The sequence below is a fragment of the Thalassophryne amazonica genome, chromosome 7 (genome assembly GCF_902500255.1).
Source record: "Thalassophryne amazonica chromosome 7, fThaAma1.1, whole genome shotgun sequence".
Taxonomy (NCBI): Eukaryota; Metazoa; Chordata; class Actinopteri; order Batrachoidiformes; family Batrachoididae; genus Thalassophryne; species Thalassophryne amazonica.
The window spans coordinates 42,119,047-42,137,154 of NC_047109.1; the positions used below are offsets into that span (position 1 = coordinate 42,119,047).

General features: G+C 45.7%; 1 protein-coding gene across 1 annotated transcript in view; it reads left to right on the plus strand.

The window, feature by feature from the left end:
* LOC117513832 (glutamate receptor ionotropic, kainate 3) overlaps nucleotides 1-18,108 on the plus strand; it is a 466,610-nt gene that overhangs the window by 212,536 nt on the left and 235,966 nt on the right. The window contains 2 exon segments of the mRNA XM_034174062.1: nucleotides 17,434-17,607; nucleotides 17,806-18,063. Of these exon segments, the coding sequence (XP_034029953.1) occupies nucleotides 17,434-17,607; nucleotides 17,806-18,063 (432 nt within the window).

Below are 18,108 nucleotides of genomic sequence, written 5' to 3' on the forward strand. Positions count from 1 at the left end.
TGGCATGCTGACAGTAGGAATGTCAACCAGAGCTGTTGCTCGTGTACTGAATGTTCATTTCTCTACCATAAACATCTCCAAAGGCGTTTCAGAGAATTTGGCAGTACATCCAACCAGCCTCACAACCGCAGACCACATGTAACCACACCAGCCCAGGACCTTTGAGTTCATCTCATACAAAATGGGAGCAAAACCAAAAGTGTTGCATTTATATTTTTGTTGAGTGTAATATAACCTTTTATTGTCATTGTACACATACATACAATGAAATTTGTCTGCATTTAACCCATCCAAATTACAGTTACAGTTCTCCCAACTTAAGATCAATTTACAGCTTGTTTAATATCTCATTCATATGTAACAAAAATAACCCTGATCCTTTTTTACCTGATTATTAAATGCCCCAAGCACACACAGATCTGAGGTTTTTTTTAATATACCTGCAATTAAATTATTCATTTAGATGAACTAATCACACACCCTGTAATCAATTACATTTTTTTTTAATAACCTGACAGCACTAATTAAAATATGTATACTGTGTGTGTTTCAGATAGTTTTCTCAGTCACCGCTGCAAAAGTTCATTCCACGGAATAGGTCACCTTTGTCATCATCATCATGTTATACACCGGTTGTGTTTCACTGTGAATTTTGAATAAATTTTTGTACTTTTTGCTAAAATGTCTCCACTTTTGTGTAACATCAGTTTGATTTGTAAAAGTTACCAAGGCTTACCGATTTAAAGGCTAACAGTTTGAAAAGCTGTTTAAGCATAATCCAGTAGTAAAATAAGTTTTACATTTAATGGGGTCATAAATGTAAATTGAAGTAAACAGACAGTAAAACTGGTTGTTCAAAATTCCTTGATGTAATAGTGCCTTCACTGAAGTGACTAAACCTTTTTGTTAATACCATTTGATAAAATCTCAGTTTAGACACGGTTATTCCATCATCTGTGTAAAGATTCAGCCAGGTGTAATAATATGCAGTTTCTTCTGGAGTGGCAAAACCCAAATTAAAAATTCTTAGAAATGAACCTTCATTGCACCAAAACATAAATGACAAAATGTTTTTTACTGTTGACTCAGCCTGAAATGACAAATTATGATACAGTCACGAGTCACATTGTTTACTGCAAAAAAAAAAAAAAAAAAAAAAAGCAACACAAACTATACAAAAGTTTCATGTGTCTGTAGTCTGGGGTGGGGGCACAGGTCACATGCCCCGGTCACGCATCGCGTGTACAAGGTCGCCCAGCACGCCAAGATATGCCTGATTAAATGCAGTTTCCACCACCGTTGCTTCCTCTAGGATCAGTCGGATGTGTCGATCACACTGGGCCCAGTTCAGCTTCAGCCTCAACATCACTCAAGATGGACAGATTCGCTTGCTGGAACAGGCTCTTTTTTCTCTTGCCTGGACAATAATTATGGTAGAAATGGGAAAGCAAGTTAAAAAACAACAACAAAAAAACACACACACACAGAGTGACCCCCCCCCTAAAAAAAACTGAAGAATTGTAATAAAATCCTAAAAAAACAAAAAACAAAAAAAAAAAACAAATTTCACAAAAAGTCACATAAAAATTATGTTCTTTCAAAATTATCCTCCAACAAATCAGACTATTTGGAGCATAATTTTGAAAGAACATGACTTTTATGCAAAGCGACCAAGATAACTGAAACTTTGGGAAGGTCCAGCAAATTTTGTTGGACCTTCCCAAGTTTTGTGGGACTTATTACAATATCTATGGGTTCTGGTTTTGTTGTTGTTGTTGTTGTTTGTTTGTTTTTTTTGGGGGGGGGGGTTCACCCTGTATATATATATATATATATATATATATATATATATATATATATATATATATATATATATATATATATATATATATATATTGTATTTGGGAAAGTTACGTGATGTGAGACACGTGTGGTGCTGGACGTTGATACAGATGTTGAAGCTGGTGGTCGAACCCTCATTGTTTATGGAACTGGATTCTTCAACAAAAACAACACAAAATAGCAACAAGTAAAAAAAAAAAAAAAAACACATCACAGTAATGGCACTAAACGAGTCAAATGTACACGTTTGTTGTCATGCTGACTTGAGGTGTTTTTCTGTCAAAAGTTAATACTTTAAAGCAGAGCACGGAGATAGCTAGCTCGCTAGTTAGCAGTCAGCTAGCTCACTGTGTCTGCGTACATGAGACAACAATGTTACTTTAACACAAGTTTAGATTCAAAATCTTCGTTTGTTAAAGTGCGCTTCCCACCAATGGGATAAGTAACGTTAAACGGTGCTTTCAAGCAGACTACAAAGTCACAAAAACACTTACCATCCGTCGCTTCCAACAAAGCCGAGTTGCAGTCATCCTGCCTCCCGTTGTTCGCCGTTTGGTGTCCGTAAACAGCGTTCCTGTGGTCGAACAATTTCCAGCCCTTACGGTCCGACCTACTCTGGTCGTTGTGGTCCTGTAATCACTTTTAAGCTTTTTCGGCTGTTCTCTGTGTTGCTGTAATGTCTGGTGAGCTGGGCGCGGCCAAAGATTGGGAGATTTTCTCATTTCGGGTCACTTCATCCACCTCTCTGTATTCTCTCCTCCGCCACCAAACACAGAAACGTCCGCAGCTCATCCACGGAACACGGTGTGGTTTTGTGTGAGTAAAAACAACTTGCCGTGAAAGGAAAGAAAACGACGGTCGCTGTGACTATTTGGAAATGGCGGGTTTTGATTTTGGTCTCGGACAGCACACTCATGAGTCATCCAGTGATGACATTCTCTGACCAATCAGTGGGCAGCAGTCTGTTGACGTCACATTTTAGTATCGGCTCGGCTCGCTTGGAACCACTCCTGAGCAGGTACTAAAAAAAGCACCCGGTACCAGGTGCTAACCCTAGTGGAAAAGCAAAAAAAACGAGTAGAGTCGAGCCGAGTAGAGCAGAGTAGTGCTACTTTTATGAGTACAAAAACGCCATAAGAGTGTCAGGAAGGTAGATCTCAAGGACCAAACTTGGGCATCCTTGACATATCTGGTCTCTCGACTGTCTTGTAAACTTTCTTCTTTACTCTTGTAGATATTTTTCAATCACAAAACACTCCTGCCACATTTCGCCACCCACTCCACTGTCCCAACACTCTCTTCTTCACCTCTGTACCACACTCTTCATTACTTTGGACAGTTGACCCCAAGTATTTAAAACTCATCTACTTTCACCACTTCTACTTCTTGTAACCACACTATTCCACTGGGCTCCCTCGCATTCACACACATGTACTCAGTTTTGCTCCTACTGATTTTCATACCCATGCTCTCCAGAGCATATCTCCACCTTTTCATGCTAGACTCAACCTGCTCTCTACACTCACTACAGATCACAATTTCATCTGCAAACATCATAGTCCATGGAGACTCCTGTCTGATCTCATCTGTCAACCTGTCCATCACCATTGGAAACAAGAAAGATCTCAAAGCTGATCCTTGGTGTAATCCCACCTCCACCTTGAATGAGTCTGTCCTTCCTACTGCACATCTCATCGCTGTCACACTATCCTTGTACATGTCCTGCACTACTCTCACATATTTCCAGTCTTGTATGAAGTACCTCAAAGTGATACTTGGGTGAAAGTACAAGTATCTTATCAAAACATTTCTTTGGTAAAAGTTAGTCTCCTTTAAAACTATTACTTAATTAAAAGCCTTAACGTTTCTGGCATTTACTGTACTTAATTATCAATAGTAAATTTCTCATATAACATGTTCATACTTTAAGTAAAAGTATTGAGTAAAAATGAGCGGTTAGAAGTTTGCATGCTCACATCATATTAAATATATTAAAGACTGCTTATAACCCATTTGTGGCTTTGAGCAGAGACGCTTAATAGGGGATGACAATTATTATCAGCTTTAGGGTGCAGACAGGATTACTTTATCCAACACCTTCCAGTCGATCTGCAATCATGAGCCAGGTGGACCAAGGCCAAGTATGGGTGGTGTAGTGTTTGCATGGATGCAATCCCAGTGTTTGTTGCCCCAGCGTGTCCTGGTCCTTCTGTGTGCATGTGTGTGTGTGCATATGGGTGCATGAGTGTGATCGTCTTCGCCTTTCTGTTGGCCGCCTGCGGTTGTCAGGGTTATGCCTGACAGCCGGATGTGGCGACTGTCAGCTTCTGAGTCAGTGGGCCCTGACCCCTCATGTTTGATAATATGTTGTCTGTCCTCTGATTAGCTATGAGTTGTTTATCTGTGTATGTCTGTGTCATGCAGTATTGCAGTCTTGTGTACTTTGTGCAGTCCTTCATTTTCCCCACGTGCCCCTGCAATTCGGTTTGCCATTGTCACATCTGTTGTTAATCAGTTCAGTTTGCTTTTTACCCACACAGTGTCATTGTTCAGTGCTAGTTGTTTATTGTCTGATCATGCTCTCCATGTGTTTGGTTATACGCATTGCATCCAGCTTGTCCCACACTCTGTTTGTCTGCATCAAGTGTTCACGACAGCAGCACATCTAAGTCTGACTCTCTGAGTCTGACTGTCTGTGCTGAAAGGGATCAAAAGGGAAAATCTGATTATTAACCATAAGATTATAAAGTAAAACCTCTTACCTCATTCTGAAGTCAGTTTTAAGCAGAAACAAGGCCGTTTGAAGCAGAAATTAGGTGATAATTAGTGAATCGCTGCTGACGCTCTGAAATGTTGTATGTGCAGATGTACGTCAGACTCAAACGTTCTGCTGTAGAGCTCCACTGTCTTTTATTATGAAATAATGCTGAATTTATTTGGAAATTATTGTTGTACAAAAGCTTCAGATATCTGTCGCTGAGATAGATGATGACAGGAGTGTTGTGAAAGTGTAGGTACACGGACCCACAACAGGGGCGTAATGAACGGACAATGGAGAAAGCTGAATAACAAGTTTTACTGTTGTGAAACGAGCACAACTAATACAATCAATAATTTGGGGTTTAAGTCGAAATCCGCTGGTGTCGTGTGGGCAGGCTCGAAGGTAGGAGACGTCCGTCCCAGTCGAACCGGAACCACCCAGATCTCCTCCGCCACCGAACCCTGGGAGCACTGGAACCGCCAAGTCCCGAATTCCCAGGTGGCCACTGCCTCCGCTCGTCGGATCCGGTACTGCTGGCGGGAGAGAGCAACAAACACACAGGTGTGGATGCAACAGCACCCAGTAACGGAGAGGGGAGAAGCCGCCTCCACCTCTTGTCACTATACAGCAGGAAGGTGAGTACTTATCCAAGTAATTAGCTTTCAGTAGTCAGCTGTCCTGAAAAGGTTAAACAAGTTTTATCTGGTAGTACAGAATATGCGTGCAGAGAACGTTACCTCAATCTTAAGGCGATATCTCGGCACTGAGGTGGAGACGCCGTCCTGATGATATACCTCCGTGCTGAGTGGAGTCAGCTGTGTCCAGTAATGGGTGACAGCTGTCACCCTGACTGCTCTCGTAAGGCGGCAGCGCCCCCTGGTGCCTGGAGCCCGCACTCCAGGCAGGGCGCCCTCTGGTGGTGGTGGGCCAGCAGTACCTCCTCTTCAGCGGCCCACACAACAGGACCCCCCCCTCAACGGGCGCCTCCTGGCGCACGACCGGGCTTGTCCGGATGGCGACGGTAGAAGTCGGCCAGGAGGGCCGGGTCCAGGATGAAGCCCTTCTTCACCCAGGAGCGTTCTTCGGGGCCGTACCCCTCCCAGTCCACCAGGTACTGAAAACCCCGGCCCATTCGACGGACGTCGAGGAGCCGGCGCACGGTCCAAGCCGGTTCCCCGTCGATGATCCGGGCAGGAGGTGGTGCCGGACCCGGGGTGCAGAGGGGTGAGGTGTGATGGGGTTTTATCCGGGAGACATGAAACACTGGATGAATCCGCAGCGAGGCCGGAAGCTGGAGCCTCACTGCGGCGGGATTGATGACTTTGAGGACTTTGAAGGGACCGATGTATCGTTCTTGGAGTTTGGGGGAGTCCACTTGAAGGGGAATGTCCTTGGTGGACAACCACACTTCCTGCCCAGGACGATACTTGGGGGCCGGGGCCCGCCGCCGGTCTGCATGTTTCTTCGCCCTCGTCCGGGCCTTCAACAAAGCAGAGCGGGCGGCACGCCACACCCGACGGCACTTCCGTAGGTGGGCCTGGACCGAGGGCACACCGACCTCTCCCTCGACCACCGGAAACAAGAGGGGCTGATACCCCAAGCACACCTCAAACGGGGAGAGGCCGGTGGCTGATGACACTTGGCTGTTGTGGGCGTACTCGATCCAGGCCAGGTGGGTACTCCAGGCCGTCGGGTGCGCGGCTGTCACACAGCGTAGTGTCTGCTCCAATTCTTGGTTGGCCCGCTCTGCTTGCCCGTTGGTCTGGAGGTGATACCCGGACGAAAGGCTGACCGTGGCCCCCAGCTCCCGGCAGAAGCTCCTCCAAACATGTGAGGTAAACTGGGGACCGCGATCGGAGACGATGTCTGATGGTATTCCATGCAGACGGACGACGTGGTGGACCAGGAGGTCCGCTGTCTCCTGGGCCGTTGGGAGCTTCGGGAGGGCCACGAAGTGGGCCGCCTTGGAGAAACGGTCCACTATCGTGAAGACGACGGTGTTTCCCTGGGATGGCGGGAGACCCGTGACAAAGTCCAGGCCGATGTGGGACCAGGGGCGATGAGGCACGGGCAGTGGCTGTAGCAGCCCTGAGGTCTTTCGGTGGTCTGCCTTGCCCCTGGCGCAGGTGGTACAGGCCTGGACGTAGTCCCGGACGTCGGCCTCCAGGGATGCCCACCAGAAGTGTTGCCGGACGACTGCCACGGTCCTTTGCACCCCAGGGTGACACGAGAGCTTAGAACCGTGACAGAAGTCCAGGACTGCAGCCCTGGCTTCTGGTGGGACGTATAGTCTGTTCTTTGGTCCGTTTCCGGGGTCCGGGTCACGGGTCAGGGCCTCCCGGACGGTCTTCTCCACGTCCCAGGTGAGGGCGGCCACGATAGCGGACTCCGGGATGATGGGATCCGGGGGATCCGACGGTTCCGTTTGACTTCGTCTTCGTGCACCCGGGACAATGCATCCGATCTTTGATTCTTGGTCCCGGGACGGTAGGTAATCCGGAAGTCAAAACGGCCAAAGAACAGTGACCAGCGGGCTTGCCTGGGGTTCAGCCTCTTGGCGGTCCTGATGTACTCCAGGTTCCGATGGTCGGTGAAAACCGTGAATGGCACGGCTGTTCCCTCCAACAGATGTCTCCACTCTTCGAGGGCCTCTTTCACAGCAAGGAGTTCCCGATTGCCGACGTCATAGTTCCGTTCAGCGGGGGTCAACCTGCGGGAAAAATAGGCACACGGGTGAAGGACCTTATCGGTCTTCCCGCTCTGGGAGAGCACCGCTCCTATCCCTGAGTCCGAGGCATCCACTTCAACCACTAACTGGCGGCTAGGATCGGGCTGCACCAGAACTGGTGCAGACGAAAAGCGCCGTTTCAACTCCTTGAACGCGGCTTCGCACCGATCCGACCAGGTGAAGGGGACTTTTGGAGAGGTCAGGGCTGTCAGGGGGCTAACTACCTGACTGTAGCCCTTAATGAACCTCCTATAGAAATTAGCAAAGCCGAGGAACTGTTGCAGCTTCCTACGGCTTGTGGGTTGGGGCCAATCTCTCACCGCCGCAACCTTGGCCGGATCAGGGGCGACGGAGTTGGAGGAGATGATAAACCCCAGGAAGGACAAAGAAGTGCGGTGGAATTCACACTTCTCGCCCTTCACAAACAGGCGGTTCTCCAACAACCGCTGCAGGACCTGACGGACATGCCGGACATGAGTCTCAGGATCCGGGGAAAAGATGAGTATATCGTCTAGATACACGAAGACGAACCGGTGCAGGAAGTCCCGCAAGACATCGTTTACCAACGCTTGGAAAGTCGCGGGAGCATTAGTGAGACCGAACGGCATGACCAGGTACTCAAAATGACCTAACGGGGTGTTAAATGCCGTCTTCCATTCGTCTCCCTTCCGGATCCGAACCAAGTGATACGCATTCCTAAGATCAAGGTTGGTGAAGATTTTGGCTCCATGCAAGGGGGTGAACACTGAATCCAACAAGGGCAACGGGTATCGATTGCGAACCGTGATTTCGTTCAACCCCCTATAATCAATGCATGGACGAAGCCCGCCATCCTTTTTACCCACAAAAAAGAAACCAGCACCCATCAGAGAGGTGGAATTCCGGATCAACCCGGCAGCTAATGAGTCCCGGATGTAGGTCTCCATTGATTCACGCTCCGGCCGTGAGAGGTTGTACAGCCTACTGGACGGGAACTCACTGCCTGGAACCAAATCAATGGCACAATCATACGGGCGGTGGGGAGGAAGCGTGAGAGCCAGATCCTTGCTGAACACGTCAGCGAGGTCATGGTACTCCGCCGGCACCGCCTTCAGATTGGGCGGGACTCGGACCTCCTCCTTAGCTTGGGAGCCGGGAGGAACCGAGGAACCTAGACACTCCCGATGGCAGGTTTCGCTCCACTGAACCACTACCCCGGACGGCCAATCGATCCGGGGATTGTGCTTTAGCATCCAGGGAAAACCCAAAACCACACGGGAGGTGGCCTGAGTCACAAAGAACTCGATCACCTCCCGGTGGTTACCTGACACCACCAGCGTTACTGGAGGTGTCTTATGCGTGATTGGTGGGAGTAGGGAGCCATCTAGTGCCCGAACCTGCACAGGCGAGGTAAGAGCCACCAGAGGGAGCCCTATCTCCCTGGCCCATCTACTGTCTAGCAGATTCCCCTCAGAGCCCGTGTCCACCAGTGCTGGGGCCTTCAGGGTTGAATCCTCAAACAGGATCGTGACTGGGAGTCGTGTGGCAATGTGGGTGTGTCCCACGTGAATGTTTCGGCCCACCCCTGGCCCAGTCTCTAGGGGCGGGCGTTGGAGTTTAACCGCTCGGGGCAGTCGCTTGCGAGATGCTCACTCGAGCCACAAACATAACAAACTCCGTAGGCCCGCCTCCTTTGTGCTCCAGGTGCCCTAAATGTTGCCCTGCTCGTGTCCATAGCTTCGTCAGCAGGGGGAGCCGTAGGCGCACGGAGCGCAGGAACAGAGGAGCGTGGGGAGGGCGGAGCTCGGTCGGAACCAGAAGGGAGAGGGACGACGCGTGCCTGGCCACGCCCTTCGCCTCGTTCTCGACGGCGTTCCTCTAGCCGGTTGTCGAGTCGTATGACTAGATCGATGAGCCCATCTAAATCCCGCGGTTCGTCCTTCGCCACCAGGTGCTCTTTTAGGACCAGTGACAGTCCATTTACAAAGGCGGCGCGGAGGGCAGTGCTATTCCAGCCGGATCTCGCTGCCGCGATGCGGAAGGCGACTGCATAGGCAGCTGCGCTCCGACGCCCCTGTCTTATTGACAGTAGCGCGGTTGAAGCGGTCTCTCCTCTGTTGGGATGATCGAACACCGTTCTGAGCTCCCGCACAAACCCATCGTATGTATGAAGGAGCCGTGAGTTCTGCTCCCAGAGCGCTGTAGCCCAAGCGCGTGTAGCCCAAGCGCGTGCCTCCCCGCGAAGCAGGTTTATTACATAAGCTACTTTGCTAGCATCAGTTGCGTACATCACGGGACGCTGTGCGAAGACGAGCGAACACTGCATCAAAAAATCCGCGCACGTCTCCACACAGCCTCCGTACGGTTCTGGAGGGCTTATGTAAGCTTCTGGGGACGGAGGAAGGGACCATTGAACGACCAGTGGAACGTCGCTATCACGCGCAGGGTCCTCGGGAGGGAGAGCCGCAGCGGCGCCCGGAGGGCGCGCTTCCACTTGTGCGGCGAGAGCCTCCACCCTGCGGTTTAGTGCTGCTCGGTCATTAAATCGATCCGAGTGGTGAAAGCGGTGAGGATCCGCTGCAACTCACCGATTACCCCTCCCGAAGACGCCGACGCGCCCTGTTCTTCCATTGGCCGTTCAACAGCCGGTTGACGCCCCTCGGGATCCATGACGCTGGCCGAGATATCCTGTTGTGAAAGTGTAGGTACACGGACCCACAACAGGGGCGTAATGAACGGACAATGGAGAAAGGTGAATAACAAGTTTTACTGTTGTGAAACGAGCACAACTAATACAACAATCAATAATTTGGGGTTTAAGTCGAAATCCGCTGGTGTCGTGTGGGCAGGCTCGAAGGTAGGAGACGTCCGTCCCAGTCGAACCGGAACCACCCAGATCTCCTCCGCCACCGAACCCTGGGAGCACTGGAACCGCCAAGTCCCGAATTCCCAGGTGGCCACTGCCTCCGCTCGTCGGATCCGGTACTGCTGGCGGGAGAGAGCAACAAACACACAGGTGTGGATGCGACAGCACCCAGTAACGGAGAGGGGAGAAGCCGCCTCCACCTCTTGTCACTATACAGCAGGAAGGTGAGTACTTATCCAAGTAATTAGCTTTCAGTAGTCAGCTGTCCTGAAAAGGTTAAACAAGTTTTATCTGGTAGTACAGAATATGCGTGCAGAGAACGTTACCTCAATCTTAAGGCGATATCTCGGCACTGAGGTGGAGACGCCGTCCTGATGATATACCTCCGTGCTGAGTGGAGTCAGCTGTGTCCAGTAATGGGTGACAGCTGTCACCCTGACTGCTCTCGTAAGGCGGCAGCGCCCTCTGGTGCCTGGAGCCCGCACTCCAGGCAGGGCGCCCTCTGGTGGTGGTGGGCCAGCAGTACCTCCTCTTCAGCGGCCCACACAACAAGGAGTGCAGTTTTAAGCAGAAACAAGGCGATAACTGGTGAACTGCTGCTGATACTCCAAAATAACCCATGCATAGTGAAAAGGGGGGGACCAATTTTTAGGGGCGGCGACACCGGTCCTTGGCCCTTAAAGCTTTGGGCCCATTTTGTTTGGGCCCATTTGTTTTTTTACATCATGTTTCCAAACAATATAAAAAGACTGTTTACCTAGGGAACTACAAATATGGTGTACCTAGAGAACTACAAATATGCTGAACTATAACTTCCAACTGAGCACAAGTCATCTTATAAGCCCCAGTCACAACTCACCGTGCGTTTTTTTTTCGCAGTACGTTTTCTGCAGATGCCACGGCCACTATGTTTTTGTGAAAACGTATGGAGGCAGTAGCAAGAGGAGGGAGGGAGTATGTTCAACGCACGTCTCTAGGAGTGTAACGATAAAGAGAGTTGACAATAAAGCAGTGTGTGTGTGGGGTCGCTTTTCTTTTTTATGAGCGGGACCAGAACGGCAGGTGTTTTTCGGCGTCAGCGATGCATGAGCATGTCCAGCCTGCAGCGGTCAGTTGTACAAGTGTTTACTTGCCTCAGAAAGTTACAGCTAGTTAACAGACTGAAGCTGTGGAGTGTGTGTTGCTGACGTTTGGAAATAAAGTCCAAGTTCAAGTGAGAAGCTGCGTTGTGTATGCAAGTCTGTCGGCCTCCATAGTATGTGGTGAGTGCCGTAATCCGTACTGCCTACGTACGGATTTGGTTAATTCAATAGTAATTGAATGAAAATGTGTTGCTTTGAATCCGTACTGAGGCAGTACTCACAACGTGCGTCATCTGTACTGCTGGTGAATCCGCAGCCTGACCGCAGCGAAAGTTCTGCATGCACTAAAACCTCTACGGCGTGTCTGCGTGTGTCTGCGTGCTCCTAAATTCGTACTGAGGCAGTACTTACGACGTACGGATCTCCAAATTTAGACCACGTTTTTGCAAGTAGACTGCACGCACGTGCAAGTACGGCGGGTTGTGACCACGGCTTTACAGGTATAACCACTTTTGTTGATTACACTGAATGAATTCTAGGTTACACTAGATAAACTTGCTTTCGTACATTACATGTGATGCCTTGATGAAGGTCGTTTGGCCAAAAGCTTGGTTATATAAGAAATTAAAAAGAATTGCATGGATCTGAGAGTGAGAAAGAGAAAATTCTTCCTTAAATTCATTACATTTCTTTTTCTGGCACCATAGTGATTGTGAGTGCGGTGTACAGTTTTAAAACCAAGCTGGAACTATGACATCATCCTTAGCACTGTTAACTACATGACTATATTCAACATGACCAACTTCATGGCACATAAAAACATTTTATATTTATTGCCCTTTTTGATTTAACTTTACCCTATTTCCAAATGTGTACTTAAACTGAACTGCATTCTAGCAGCATGGGGGTTGTGCCCCCCTGATGTACAACCCCCACTTTTACACCTACTGTCACTGCAAACTGACAAAGTGTCAGTTTTTGACAACTCTGAATAAGAACATGTTGGGAAATCCAAGCAGAGAAAGTCTATGTGAATATGTGGTGATCCTTCTAATTCTGCAAAAGCAGAAAAAAAATGAGGACTATACATCCTACAGTATTCTTGCTGCAACTTTTCAAACTCATAAATCAACACGCTGTCTGGCATGATAATTACCTGGCACCATTAATATGCTCTCATGATAGCTGTCAGTGATTAATTGTAACAGATTCCTGCCCTGCTTTTTTCCTTCTGAGTGGCACAATACGCAGTATTGGCTCACCTTAACACTACTCTGTGCATTGTACAACAGTTATTCCCTGGTGTTGTTGTGTTGTTATCTATAATTATGAAGGACCATATTTGTCCTGAAATTGTCTACTTTTGTAAATGTTCATGGCGAATTGCGCATGCTTTGTCTTGGTCATTGTTTGCTGCCACCATTGTGAAAGTGAGTGTTGTTGCTCATCCAGGGAGACAGGATGCAATTCAAAGGGAGACTGGGAATACCAACAGTGAAAAGAAACAATGAAAGACCTACAATTGCAGTGGGCGAGTGCGTATGAATCCAAGAACATAATGGGCTGTTTTCATTGTTTTGGTTTTGCCGCTGGTTTGTCTGTCAGCAACGGGTCTGTTTTGAAAAGCTCAATCTGTCATAAATTGAAAGACATTATGTAAAATAGTGGCCTGTCCAGGGTGTACCACACCTCTTGTGCAATGCCTGCTCAAATATGCCACCCCCACACCCTTAATAGGACTAAGCAGGTTGAGAAAATAAATGAGCTGTATTTGATTCCAGTTACTGATTGATATGAACACATGATCTCTCTAGTTTTTTCGATTGCAGAGAGATCATAGATAATGTGATTTTTATTTGTTTTAATAAATGACGCGCGAAGCCTCCGCTCCTCTTTCCATGACAAAAACTCCTGTAACAGTGGAATGTGCCGTTCATTTCCAAACTGGACGCTGTGCTTTATGCGGGACGTCGTCTGAATAGCACAAGAATTGTGAAAAGACGTGGACATCAGCACTTTTTCGGCACATTGAGACAGACATGCGGAGGAATTCCGCACGTCGTGGCGGTGCCGCATGGCGCAAAGCAACGCCATGATGAAGCCTCATGGGACATGTTCTGGCATGTCCAGGCACATCCACAATTTCTCGGATAATCACCCGATGGAAAAACCACCAACAGCTGTCTGAACGCCATCTCAAAGCCGTCCTGTGAGACCAAAACTGAGGTGGTTTTGTCTCGCTCCATCAGCGGCTCCGTCATGACGCGCGAAGCCTCCGCTCAGCTTTCCATGACAAAATCTCTTGTTAAAAGTGAAATCTGCCGGAAAATGGTTGATGTCCAGCTCTTGTGATAACCAGAGAAAGTGCACACGACGGTCCCGGCTCCACAGAGCCATCCGTTTAGAAATGAGCCGGTGGTTTGTGGCTCTCCATGGCGGCATGGAGCGCGGCACACAGAGCGTCCTTAAAGCTGTCCTTAAAGCCGTCCTTAAAGCTATAGTAACAGTCCTTATTCTCTGTGAAGCCCGCAAAAAATTTTCACCGAAAGCCAGATAAATTTTTCGAATGGTTTCCAGCTGCCAGTCTCTAACAGTTTCTGAAAAGATTCTGATGGAAAAAAAGCCCAAATCATTCCGCCATTTCCTGACAATGAAAATCCGCCGAGAGGGTGGACCACTCCTCACTCAAAGCCTGCTCACAGGCGAATGACGCAACCGACAGATGTGGAAAAACTCACGCATGTGCACGAGGGTTCAAGCTTGTCTGACACAATCACACGTGATTCAAATCCATATGGTTTTTGAAAAAAATAATAAGGTCGGATACTTTTCTAATAGACCTCATATATATATATATATATATATATATATATATATATATATATATATATATATATATATATATATATATATATATATATATATATATTTTTTTTTTTTTTTTCTTTTTTTTTTTTTTTACTAAAATGTACAGAAGTGCAAACTGCACTTCTGTAAAAAAAATTATATATATATATATATATATATATATATATATATATATATATATATTTTTTTTTTTTTTTACTAAAATGAATTTGTGCTGCCGTGACGAAAATGAGGTGCATTTTGTCACAATATCACAAACCAGTAGATTAATGTATATGTCGTGCTGCTGAATCTTGACTGGTCGCGAGACCAGGTTGGTGATTTCATAGTTTTTTGTTTTTTTTTAATTTGCAAAACATAAAACAAAATCATTTTGTCATTAAGGGATGAACTCTGATGGAGAAATTACTTTACTCCATTTTGGATAAAGGCTGTAAAATAACAACATGTGGAAAAAGTGAAGTGCTGTGTATACTTTCTGGATGCATCGTGTATTGTGGGAGAGCCTTAGGGATTAATTAAAGTTTGTGTTCTTGTCTATTGAAAAAAAAAAGCAAATTTGAAACCATTTGACTGAGATTCATGAGAACAAGTCTGAAATTTATGGGTCTGCCCTTGTACACACTCCCATCGCAATAACTATCATTCACATAGGTTTTGAAAGTAGGAAAGAGTACACATGTTCTATTATGTTCCAGTCTCTACAGCATTAGAGTAAATTTTGTGCAATGCCAACCACAAGTGCTTATTGTGTATTTAATGGAGTTGTGGGAGTACTTGTAAGCTTTTCTGCTGTGCTTAGAGTATAGTAAAGGAAAGGAACAATTTATCTGCAGGATTTCCTCCCAAGAAGCAGGTTTCTACTGGTTATTAAATTTGCTAAAGTGCTCCTGAGCAATGCACATTTTATCCTCTTAATAGTAAAATTACTGTACACTCCAGCTATTACTTAATGTACTCTAATGAGATTTCCCCATGAAATGGAGGGATTCATTTATTTTCATGTGAAACATTCCACCAAGCAGTCTATGCATCATGTTCTCTCACAGTCCAGTGAGGACTCGAGTCACAAATAGCAAGCAGAGCTCCCAAAATCAACACACTACTTACAGTAAGTGGTGGGTGGAATGTGAGTCCTTGATTAAAGAGGAACTCTATTTCAAGATGTTTTGGGGTTCAACTTGTCACTCAGGACAAAAATTGTGATAATCAATCTGGTACTGATTTACAATGCTGTTATCATCATGGGTTAAATCGGTATTCAATGCAAGCCTATGGGGCAAGCTAAAAATCTCACAGTAAACAGCATGTTTTTGTGACTAAATACAGAAAAAAAAAATGTCAGGTAACACTTTACTTGAAGGTATCATCATAATAGTGACATGACACTGTCAGAAATGTTACATGACATAGTCATGATGGTGCCATAAATATTATGTCAATGTCATAAACATTTATGACTGCTGTCATTAAGTGTCAGTCATTTTTATATAATAACAAGATGACAAGTTGCCATTCGGGGTTTTCACGTATCCCATAATCCCTTGTGTGCCGGACAGTCGCTGCAGTCAAAACAATATAGAGAATCCACACGATGACAATTGTAAATTAATATTATACTACACAAATGTCATTTTTTAATGCTTTTCATCACGTTAATAAGAGACTTCTGCATGATACCCTGAAAACTTGCTAAAACAATTATAACAAAAAAAATCTGTGTCTGCTACGTTTAATCTGCGTGGAATTTAATAAGCGCAAACCGACAAACAGTGTTGTAAAGAACAATAATCAAGACGTTAAAGAGCAAACTTTCCCCCAGAATGACATGATCAGGAAGCGAGCGTAGCTCACAGCAGCTCCCATTGAAAATAACGGAGAGACAGCCTGTGATTCTTGCATGTTTACATAAAATAAACGCAATAACAACATCTAAAAACCCAGAGAATATATTCACAAGAGATTTAGGCACAATATAAAAATAGTTTTGTGTTGCGATGTTAATTTTGTTGTCTGTGTGCAGTGGTTAAAGTGAAGCGTGATCAGAGCGTATCAATGCAGTTCTCAATGTTACTGAGATCTTGCAGCACAGCGACCTCTCCGAGGTTTTGCGGAATTTGAAACCTGATAAGCCTCAATACAACCCAAGAGCAAAAAGGCCAAAGACAACTTCTGGTCATGTCACTTTGATTAAAGTCAAGTTGTTGTAATCGAGATAACCCAAAAAAATGTCATCGTGTAATTGTCAACTTGTATACCTGCATATAGCTGACCCAGTCAGATATCAGAAGGTCCTATGACTCGTATTCGTAGTAGTATTTTAGCTTGGAGACTACTGAGAAATACTATAGATGACACTTTTTGCCATGTACAACTGGAGTTGATTGATTCTGATGGAAATATAGGCTGTCCTGTTAATTTTATATGTAGGGTCTAATCAAACAGTCATTTTATAAATAAAATGTAAAATAAATTAATCAATAAAATGGTGGCCATCTTGGCAGCGATCTTGAAATTTGAAAAAAAAAAACAAGCCAGCGTACTTAGGAAACTCAATGGATTTTAACTACATTGACTACAGTACTCAAAAAATGTAACAAAATGATTCAAACCAGATATTAGGAGGTGATGATAAAAATGGGCCTATGCCACCAGACTAATATGAAAGTGAGACAAAACTTTGAAATATCTCAAATAGAAGAAAGTGTATGAGTAAGTCTTGTAATCTGCTCCTCATGTGGGACTGTGTGTGAAATAAAAGGATATATTAATGGAAACACAAGAGTCTGAGACATTTTGCAGCCATGATGGAAAATACAGATGGTGCAAAAGAAGGGAAAAAACATAAACAAACATACACACTCACACAAACTCCTTAAATCCATTATGGCTTCACTTCAAAGCTGATACTGGGTTATTTCTATCCTCCTTGAAACTGGAGTGGGTTGCTCTGTGTTTGCTAAGCAAATGTTATACCTTGTGTAATGTGCACAGCTCCAACCACCAACAGTCTGAAGGAAAATGGTAAAAACAAATTGTATTTATAGCATATTTGCCTTGAAGGAGAATGCGGAAAAGTGCTTTGTAATTATCAGCGTCTTGCTCGAGTGTACTTTGATATACTCAGGGAAACATGTAAGGATACTAATATGGACCCTTCAATTAAGGGTTCATCCAACTAGGCTGCAGTCCCCTGTGTATAGGATTGTCAGAATGTGTGATCATAAACTGTATTCCTCGTGAGGTGGTGACGAAGCAGAAGACACACCATGATGGGCCGTTTCTATTTTTGTCTTTTGTCTTTCAGGTGGAATTTTTGAACAAATAGACGGACCTGTCACGCTTGTCAGTGCAGAGGAGCTGGCATTTAAGTTTGCTGTCAATAACATTAACAGGAACAGGACGTTGTTGCCAAACACGACCTTAACATACGACATACAGAGGATTAACATCTACGACAGTTTTGAAGCATCACGTAAAGGTGAGTAATTTGTCAGTCACCAAACAGATGAAAGCGACTGCAGTCCGAGTTTTTCAGATGGAAAAATTACACATTTGTTTGTATATTGTGCCATTGATGGATGACAGTTTGTTCTGGATTGTAAGAAAACTGAAATTATTACTACTGCCCCATATGTAACATGCTCTCCTCTCAAGCTCTCCTCTTTCTCTCACCTAGCGTGTGACCAGCTCTCTTTAGGTGTGGTTGCAATATTTGGGCCGTCACATAGCTCATCATCAAACGCTGTTCAGTCCATCTGCAATGCGTTGGAAGTGCCGCACATTCAGGTGCGGTGGAAACATCACCCCATGGACAACAGAGACACCTTTTATGCCAATTTATACCCAGATTACTCATCACTAAGCTATGCTATCCTGGACCTGGTGCAGTTTCTCAAATGGAAAACTGCAACTGTTGTATATGATGACAGCACAGGTGAAGATTATATTATTACACTTTGTAGTCTTACGATATTCATAT